The sequence below is a fragment of the Aulonocara sp. 'chitande type north' Nkhata Bay genome, linkage group LG19 (assembly GCF_057382095.1).
Source record: "Aulonocara sp. 'chitande type north' Nkhata Bay isolate Kocher_YH1m ecotype deep benthic linkage group LG19, A_spYH_male_GT1.1, whole genome shotgun sequence".
Classification (NCBI taxonomy): domain Eukaryota; kingdom Metazoa; phylum Chordata; class Actinopteri; order Cichliformes; family Cichlidae; genus Aulonocara; species Aulonocara sp. 'chitande type north' Nkhata Bay.
Window position 1 is genome coordinate 18,653,882 of NC_141362.1, and position 10,201 is coordinate 18,664,082.

Genomic DNA, 10,201 nt, shown 5'->3' on the forward strand with positions numbered 1-10,201 from the left:
AAATCTGCACGTTTGAAATACAGCCGCAGCAACACAACCTGGAAAAGGTCAGAGAGGTCAAACATTTTCATTTTCCTGCCACAAAGGGAAACAAAAAATTTGGTTTACAGTGTAGCACTGAAAAGGTTAAAAAATAAAATAGTTCACAATACATGAAGGCTGAAAAAATAATTTATTGTCTCCTTAAAATACATCTAGATTTCATACATGACGATGTAAAGGTATTCCCTTTTTATGGAGTAAACACTTCCACTATATTGATTGTACAAAGGTAGAAAAGTATTGTTTTAACTTTTAACATCAGGATTTCACTTTAAATTTACTTTGCAGTCCAGCTCTGTGAGCTGTGAGCAGAAACAGAAGCAGCTCGAATCTATTTTTATTTCCAGCTTGTGTCTCTGTGTCCTCTAGCCCAGGTTGATCTCTCCTGCGAACATGGTGATCAGAAGTATGATGGTAAACCCGGTTAGCAGCCCTGCATTTTGGATCAGGAAGAAAACAATCTTCGTAGAAGTTTTTTTTTGTTCCCGTGCTATGCTGTCCATCTCTGGGAACTGAAATGAGGAATAGCAATTAGCAAGGTTGAGGTTTAGATTTGGGAAGCAACAATATAAAAAGAAGAAGTGTAAATATTCAGGTTTGTATGGCTACAGTTATATTGTTCTCATGTGGTTCATATGAAACGAGGGAAGTTTTCTCATTGTTAACAAATTCCATGAAAACCAAAACTAAATAAATTGCCCTTCTTAAATACGTTCCTTTACATGAAACAGCTGAAGGTTTGAGTTGATTAACAAAACAGGAACAAAAACAAAGTTCTTCACACAACACATTGTACTTATAATACCAAATACTGCAGTGAATATTTTTATTTCACTGGCCTTAATTAACCAAACTTAAAAGGTAGAAAAGGCACTGACAGCTTACAGAAATACAGGAAAATATAAGGTTATTTGGTGCCATACACATTTCTGAACCTTTTAATTAAATATGTATTTTTGACTTAATTTTAAACCTACACTTGAATATTACCAGGATACTGCTATATTTGCTGGCCACTTTATTAGGTATTAGGTGTTAGTACCAGTTCAGCGTCTTTTTCCTTCAGAAAAACTGGCATAGATTCAACAAGTTGCTGGAAACATTCCTCATAAATTATGGTGCATATTGACATAACAGTATCACACAGTTGTAGCTGTACAGCTGTACATCAATAATATGAATCTCCCATTCCACCACATCCTAAAAGTGTTCTGTTACATTGAGCTCTGACTGTGGAGCACATTTGAGTACCGAGAACTCACTGTTTTGATCAAGAAACTAGTTTCAGAAGATCTGAGCTTTGGGACACGGTGCATTAACCTGCTGAAAGAAGCCATCATCAGAATGGACACACTGTGGTCATAAAGGGGTGGAGATGGTTGGCAATAGTAGTCTGCCATGTTTAAACAATGCTCACTTGGTACTAAGGAGTCAAGAAATGTTCTCCCTCACCTTCCCATGTTTTCAAGTTGTATATGTGCACAAACTCACTGTTTTCAAGTTGTTAATAGTTGTTTCAAGTTGTTGACATGCTCTTCCAACCAGATTTTCCTTTCTATTGTCCAATATTGGTGAGCCCACACAAAATGCAGGCTCAGTTTCCTGTTCTTTCATTTTGCCTTTTGTTTCTAAAGACTATCAGAGATGCTCTTCTGCATACCTTGGTTTTGAATTACTGCCACCTTACTATCAACTTGAAGAACTCTTAGCATTCTCCTCTGATTTCTGATATCAACAAGGTATTTTATTTTAAATGTTAGAGATGGTTGTGGAGGAAAATCCCAGTAAATCAGCACCTTCTGCAAAACTCATACCATTGAAAGTAATTTAAATCACCATTCAGATGCTGGGTTTAAACTTCAGCAGTTCTTTTTTGATCCTAAATGAATCAAGGTTAACGAGCAGCTGAATAGCTGTACCTAACATAGTGGTCACAGAGTGTAACTGACATATATTATCATATTATATAAGCTGGCATACTGAATTTTTTATCAAACCATCCACAGCTGACAGTCTCTCCAGTATCTGCTAAAGATAGGTCCAATATGTTCTCTACTTTTAATTCACATGAAATGTTTGTCTTAATGCTCCATTTTGGTCACAGCGTGTTTGAACAGGAGGAGTGTACACAGAGTTTACAGGTATCAGAGGCTTCACACAGATAGCACACAACTTTTTCTAGGAATAACACTGATAAACTCAACACGAGCGATTTTAAGCTGAAAAGTTGTGCATTGTAAAACAAAGACAATGGAGCTGAATGATCATAAAAAACTACATGCAGACAACCATGAAACCCATCAGTAATTTAATAGAGTGGAAGCCTCGAACATGTTGGGGAAGTCCAGTGACTGACTAAATAAATGTTGGTTCTGCTTTTTTTTGTATCTGCCATCAAGAGAACTCAACTCACCATGTCCGCCAGAGCGATATACAGAAACATTCCTCCTGCAATGGCAAAGATCGCATTGGGGGCAAAGTTGCTGCCGAGCAGGATGCCAAACACAAGGCCGATGTAACACGACACGGCTGACAACAGGTTGAAGAAAATGGCTTGCGGGATGCTCATTCCAGCATTCAGCAGGATGACGAAGTCACCTTGAGAGGACAAAATAGCTCTTTTACACAAGCAGATTGAACATTATACTTAAAGCAACATTTTTTCTTTCTGTCTTGTCTGTTAGTCACATTTCCCCCTTTAAAGCGAGCTACAGTATATTTCATGAAAAGATTTATTTTCATTTTTATACCCAGAAAGCAAGTTTGAACTCTAACTGTAAATATATACATGTTCCTTCCACTCATGTCTTTTCTGAAGTTTTTTAGTTGCAACTCATATTTTCCATTATTTCTAAGAACATGTATTCTTGGGGCACTTCTGCAGCTTGTCTCTACATGCCCATAGATACAGGATGTACAGGCACATTCAATGCAAAGTTTGGCTGCACAGCAGAGTTTGGAATGACTCATGAGGAGGCTGAAACTGATTTTCCGCTACATATCACTCACCCAGCTCATGGGGAAACTCCTCACACACGATGGCAGTGGATGTACTGAACCCTGTCAAGACAGACACTGTGAAGGAAGCGCCGATAGCCAGACCATCTATGAAGTTATGGAGTGCGTCACTTAGAGTTATCATCCACGCCACAGTCTTGATGCTGCGGATGCGCTGGCCCCGCAACCAGCGGCACATGACATCAGGCACCTCGGCATCCTGGAAGAGTGGCAGGAGAAGTTACACATACACGGCTACGACTAATGCCTGATTGTGTTTTGATAGTGAGTGTGAAAGACAACATGTAGCTACATCACATACTTTCACAGTGAGAGGAAAGCACATCCTCTTTCAATTCTAAGGTTTTATATTATCATGACACAATAAAAATGATCTTGTTCTAACAGGATCAGATAAATAGAACCTCACATGAATAAGAACACAACAACAACAGAACTTATTATTATTATTTACAAACCTGCCATAGTCTTTTGAGGAAATGAGGATAGCTATAAAGTCATATCAAAGACTAAACACACCCACCAGGAAAATGCTGCCCCCTGTTGGTGAATGTTTCGGATAATTATAAAAAGTAAATTAAGCGTTAATATAGTTTGACATCTTAGTTTGGAATGTTAAATTCTGACTGAATTATGATGCTAATGCCAATGTTGTTGCAATCCACTGTAAAGGATACACACAAATCTTGATATTAAACGATTTCATCCAGTTCTTACGACATTTACCACAGAACATGGACATGATGCTAAATGAATGTGTGTTTCTAAGAAATTTATCAGCAGTCCTATTAATAGTTGGATCTCAAGGTTGAGCGATAGTTACACAGTCATAGAAAGAGTAACGCAGCTAGAAAGTCCAAAAATAAAGATGGTACTAAAGGCTTTAATCATGAAAGAGTCTTCATCTTTAACCCACAGAATAATACTGATTAATTGAAAACAGGAAATATTTTCTCTAAGTGGATGCACTGCATTACTCACACAACTCCTCGCTTACACATATAATGGCACGCGTGCTGTTAATAGGAAACCTGAGAACATGCGGACACAAACAGCGCCTTTGGGATTTGATTAAAGACATTCTGCAGTAACAATAAACCCCTTTTACTAGCAGTGGGCACACAAGGAGTCTTTGTGCTCCTTTGACAATTCCAGCGTTTAGACCAAGGGGAAAGACCTGAAGCTTGGTTTCGCTGCTCGGTCCCTTCTTGTCATCAGCAAGTCTGTTTGCTTGGCCTCCATATGGCACAAGAAATGTTGTTAAATATTAACAGACACGCCAATCAGCCTGAAAACAGCTCAATAAACGGCTCCAGGAAAAAAACTATCGCTGTTTACTTATTAAATATTTTTAAATATTGCCTACCTTTTCAATTTATTTATGCATATCACACATCCTAACAGCATATCATGATTGCTTCCTGTGAGGTGTGTCTTTTATAGCAAAATTTGCTGGACAGCAAGTCTCTATCAATCAAACACATGCTGTAGATATAATTTCAACGGAGGTTCAGTAGATTGACAAGCTTATCATAAGCTGATAAAAACAAAACATTTGAGCTACTCTAGATAAAATGTCTTTGATTATAAAATTGATTGTTCCAAAGGTTGATGTGACCTAGAGCTGATACCTGTTGACTTCCAAACCTGCGCAGTTTATTCTGCTGTTAAAGAGCAATCATGTGTCAAATGTTACCTGAGAAGTTTCCACGTTTGTATCTAGGATTGGGCTGCTCTTGTCTGTAGCGACGGTGGTGATGGCAGTTAAAATGATGGAGTCCTTTGTTGCCACCACGTCTCCGTTGTGGATAGAGTTTTCCTGAGATGTCTCTGAAAGTGTGAAGTGGCTGTGGCCGTGCTAAAAAGACAGACATCAAATTCAGGTTAAAGAAGCCTTTTCCACTTCAGGAACTTAAAAACACATTACATTTAGGCTATTTTAGGTGTTTACTTGTTATCTGTGTCATGATTTATGGTTTTGGTGGGTTTCCTCATGTTTTCTTTTTCTTCTAGTTTCGATTTTGCATACTACCGCTTTGTTATTTTCCACATCTTTTCTCCTTTTGTACAACTTTTGGACTGCTCTTTGAACACTCTTTGAGTGATCATGTGTGGATGACCCAAAAGATAAAGATTTCAGTGTTGGACTTTTGCCCTAAATGTGCCCTAAATATACGATTACTCGTGCTAAACATGGGCTGGGTTTCAAATAATAAGGTCAGCATGCAGTTAGATCCATGAATAATGAGACAATGACACATTTTTTATTTTGCAGATTTGCCTCACTACATCATCATAGTGTATTTTAAAACAGTCAGTCTAGTCACTGTAATGTGCACATACTGCAGAAACTGTGTCACTGTCCAAACTGTAAATGCACCTAATTGCTGTGAACTTCAATATCTCGCGTGTCATTTCTGATAAGAAATTATTTATGTACACATGACTACCTTGAAGTGTTATTAGAGTGATCAAATTATCCAATAAAACAGACATACTCAATGTCAGATGTAAAACAGGAGGGAATGAGAACATTATAGTTCTTTGAACCTGAGAAACTTCCTGCACTGTTATCTTACCTCGTGGTCCATCCGGAGGCATAATTTCAGTATCTTTTCCACAAAGAACAGGAGGTAAAACCCTCCAAATATTGCAGCTGCATTTGTCGCATAGTGATCCACTTTAGGATCAAACCCCAGGGCCTATGGAAAAAACGAGAATGTCAGTGGTGCAGAGAAGACTTCTAGAGTGTGTGTGTGCATTCATAGGTATTATTCTATGAAACAATTAAACATCTCTCAAAAAACCAGTGACAAGCTTAATTTTACTCACTCATCCATTTACAAACCTCTGGTATGAGCTGAAGAACAGCATTAGAGAAAAGCGTCCCGATGGCCAGACCAATGAAGTAGGTCAGCACTTTGGGGAAATAAGGCTTCTTGATGAACGGGATGAGCAGGAGACCAAGCAGGGATGCCAGGTTGATCACAGTAACGGCCAGAAACCCATAACCCCACACTGTCACGGCACAAAACGAAAAGAAAAGGTTCTCGAGAATTCAAGGTTTTTACTTCTTTCTGGACTCTTAAATGCAGCCTCGATACCTCCAACATACCTACTAAAATGGGGCCTGGCAATGTGACAAGAACCTGGAATGTGCAACCTGTGAAACACTGCAGTATTAAACCCTAGCTAACCAAACTCACCTGCAGAAATAAATATACCTTCTTAAATGCATTTGTAACACCATCTGCAAATGTGTGTGTTTTATTGTTTTTGAAAAATTGCCAGTTTTTTTTAAAAGAACTTCAATAAATGTGCCAGACATTGTTATTAGACCAGCAATAATGCTATTTAGTGAAATATGACGATATAAGTTATTATTTTAATGTGGGCACAAATTACTTTTCTTAAATATAATCTAATGGTGAATAGATTTTCTTATTTTCAGTGCCAGGCCTCTTTTATTTCGAGATTTTAAAACATACTATTACTATTTATTTGCCTGAGAGAAATTCTTCTCAGGCCAGCAGAGGAAACAGCATGATTCGGGAACAACATGCTGAACAACAGTCACAGTTGGCTATAACTGTGTCAACAGCACTGAGCAGGACTGTGGATATGGCCGATATCTGCGAGGTCAGTGGCTCCGTGAGTCCGACAATGTGGCGCGTTATAGCTTCACAACTACAACATTCTTCTTCTGCACTGTCCAGCAGGAATAAATTATTATTACCATTCTCAAACCATCTCTAAGCAATCAGAATCAAGAATGTCCCACATTTTCTTTATCAGGGTCAGTATAAGAAAAAAACCCTATCAACAGCAGCTTTAAAAATCATTCGCCATAAATGGGACTGTCCACAAAAATTTTCTTGACCCAATTCAAGTAAACAAGCAAACCCTGGCAAATTATTTAATTTACAGAGGTCTTGACAAATAGACACGTTGGGATGATTTGGCTCACCAGAGTAGTCCACATGAAGCAGTTCCTCGGGGGCAATGTAAGGGCAGGAAGGCAGCAGCACCTGGGTCAACACAGCAGGGCAGATCTTCTCCAGATGTTCCACAGTCAGCTGACTGACATTATTGTAGCCAAACTGGGATAAGATCTGCTTTGCAGAGAGACACTGAGGGACAGAAAGTTGTTATTAGACATAATTTTCATGCATTTAAATATAAATGTACCGGCTTCTTTTCTGAAGCCCTTTGTGATGCATGTACTTGGATATGCTGTGTAATTAAAACTTTCATTATAAGTGGCAGAAGAGACATGCAGTAAAGAAATATTTGAAGACAATTCTGCTCAGTAATGAAAGTTTAAGGTCATTTAGAGTCTTTTTAAAGGCAGAAATGATACCATATGGCACATGGAGAAACTTTGAGGACTTGAGTAAAAATGTAAAAAAAATAAAAAAAAATAATGATAATAAAAAGTAATAAAATAAAGGTTAAAATGTTCTATAATTGCATATATGGGGGTAAGAAATGAGTAATTACACTACAAGACTACTCATATATCATTGCTACACAATATTTCAAGGATTACATGCAAGGTCAAATAGTGTGTGGTTGTAAGCCCCAGAGAAACATTCTTGGTCGTAAGCAACTTTAATGATCAATAACTTTAAATAATAAAAACTGCAGTATATAGGAAATAGAATACGTTTGTACCTCTTGCTCTTCCAGTGGATTTTCCTTACTTATTAAGTCAGATCGTCTGGCTGAGATCAACAGCAGTAAATCTTCAAGATTCGTTGTTGTAATGGAATTATTTTCACCATAGTAGTGGATAATATTCTCCAAAAACGCGTCTCCATCAGTGACATTCCCACGCACACTCTGGGAAGTTGTGATAAAAGCCAAGACGCACGTTAGAAAACATATGAGGTTCAACATTGTCTACTTTTAAGCGATGTAGTTTCTACTTTTACGCGATGTAGTTTCTTCTAGTGGACATAAATCTTTTTTCTTTTTTTTTCTTTTTTTTACTTCTGCTTTACTCAAAGCATTTCACCGATCCTCCAGGAAATAAGAATTAGGCTGTCCGTGGAAACCGCACGCAGCGCAGAGGCAGATCCATTCCAGGGTCGGAGATATCGGGGTTTTATCCAGTTGCCTAAATTATTATAGAGGTACAATTTCCGCTGCGGTGCTCTGAGTAATCTGTGTGGAGTTAACGAGGTTCAAAGATCAGCCATGAAAGGAAAAAACGGAGGTGGAGGTCGACAGCGTGCGCTCACTGTTTGAGTACTTTCTTTTGTGACTGACTTTCTCCCCACAGAGCCACACAAACACACACGCAAGAGGGGGAAAATAGTGTGTTTCTGTCTCGGTGACTATCTGTGTGAGGTAACAGTGAAGTGTTAGAAAGCGCATGCGGGATATCTTACTCAGAGTTGCTCAGCTCACAGCTGTGGCCCCGTCCTTTTGATCAATGGTGAAACAGCTGGAGGTAAACATAAACATGTGATTTGTTTTTGTTTTTTTAGGTATTTCTGTCGCCCTCCGGTGGCATCTGATGAACAACGCAGGATACAGGCAGTAAGTTTGTAATATGTAAAAAATTACGAGTGATAGAATACTGCGTGAGCCACCTCACTTTAACACTGCTTTAGTGGTACAGAAAAAACATTTGTGTTGTGGAGATCTGGAGAAAGACAGCTGGACTTTTAACTTGTGGTGCAGTTTATTTATCTGAATTTTCCACCTACAATTTCAATAAATGATAATTTGTTGTTAGTTGTGTCTGCCTCTCTATCCTCTACCACATCTTCAAACTGGGAGAACTTACCAATATAATTTGTTACGACATGGTTTCTCATTCATCCTGGATTTTTTTTTACTATACAGTAACTAAATAATGGGTACAGTTGTTAAAAAAACAAGAATTAGGTGCAGAAGTTGAGATTTTTATGTATTTGAACTCAAATACACTCATAACTCCGCCCACTAATATTTGGTGAAATGTCCTATAACAAGTTGCACCTTCATCAGATGCTTTTTGTAGCCATCAACAAGCTTCTGACATAATTGTTTGGATATTTGATCATCCTTCTTGAAGGAATTGAGATCATTTATTTAAATTGGTTGGGTTGGGTTCCTGGCATGTACCTTTTGGGAAGGCCATTCTAGAAGCTTAGTGTTAGCCTGCTTGATCCATTTCAAAACCACTTTTGATGGGTTTAGTCATGACTGTCATTTTTGTCCAAGTTTTAAACATCTAGCCACTGATCTAAGTAAAAATTTAATGCTTTGGAGGTAGTTCTTCTTAGTCGTTATTCCCTTCACCTTGTGCAATGTACCAGTACCACTGGAAGCAAAGATCTCAAATTTGGACTCATCAGACCAAAGCTCAGATTTCCACTGGTCTAATGTCCATTCCTTGTGTTTCTTAGCCCAGACAAATCTCTTCTGCTCTTTGCTTCTCCTTAGTAGTGGTTTCTTAACAGCTATTTGACCATAAGGGCCTGATTCCCCCAGTCTCCTCTGATCAGTTGCTGTAGAGATTCCTCTCATACTGGAACTCTGAGGCATTTCTCTGGGCTCTAATCTGAGGTGCTGTTAACTTGCGATTTCTGAGGCTGGTGACTCAGATTAATTTATCCTCAGCAGCAGAGGTGACTCTTGGTCTTCCTTTCCTGGGGCCATCCTCATGCGAGACAGTTTCATCGTAGCGCTCGATGGTTTTTGCAACTGCATTTGGGGACACATTCAAAGTTTTTGCAGTTTTACGGACTGAATGATCTTTAGTTCTTAAAGTAACAATGGACTGTCGTTTCTCTTTAAGTAGCTGATTGGTTCTTGCCATAATATGAATTCTAACAGTTTTCAAATAGCACATGAAGCTCATTAAGAGAAGGCCAAGGGTTTACAGCGCTGTACAAGACTTGAGTAAAAGACCACAGATATTAGCAGGTCAGTGAGAGTTGTTTTCTTTTATGTAGTAAAGGACTTTAGGTAAATATTAAAGTAAATCATTTTTTAAGCTATGCAACCTGTTTAAATTGTCTCATTGGGACCATTAAAGTCTTTCAAGCATGAAATCCTGATGAAACATCTGATTATTGCTGCTTTTTGTTTTTTCCTTTCTCTTCCACAGTGAGTTGAACCTGGGCTTAAGCGTGATCCTGCCCACATA

At 38.4% G+C, this 10,201-nt stretch overlaps 1 protein-coding gene across 1 annotated transcript; it reads right to left on the bottom strand.

Moving 5' to 3' along the window:
• Positions 1 to 155: 155 nt before the first annotated feature.
• slc39a8 (solute carrier family 39 member 8) lies at positions 156 to 10,132 on the bottom strand. Its single transcript, XM_086274270.1, has 8 exons — positions 7,735 to 10,132; positions 7,028 to 7,190; positions 5,909 to 6,078; positions 5,640 to 5,762; positions 4,757 to 4,918; positions 3,052 to 3,259; positions 2,456 to 2,640; positions 156 to 554 (listed from the first exon to the last, which is right to left on the bottom strand). Exons 1-8 carry the CDS (start codon positions 7,957 to 7,959, stop codon positions 408 to 410), a joined length of 1,383 nt encoding a protein of 460 aa, XP_086130396.1. The 5' UTR covers positions 7,960 to 10,132; the 3' UTR covers positions 156 to 407.
• Positions 10,133 to 10,201: the final 69 nt, after the last annotated feature.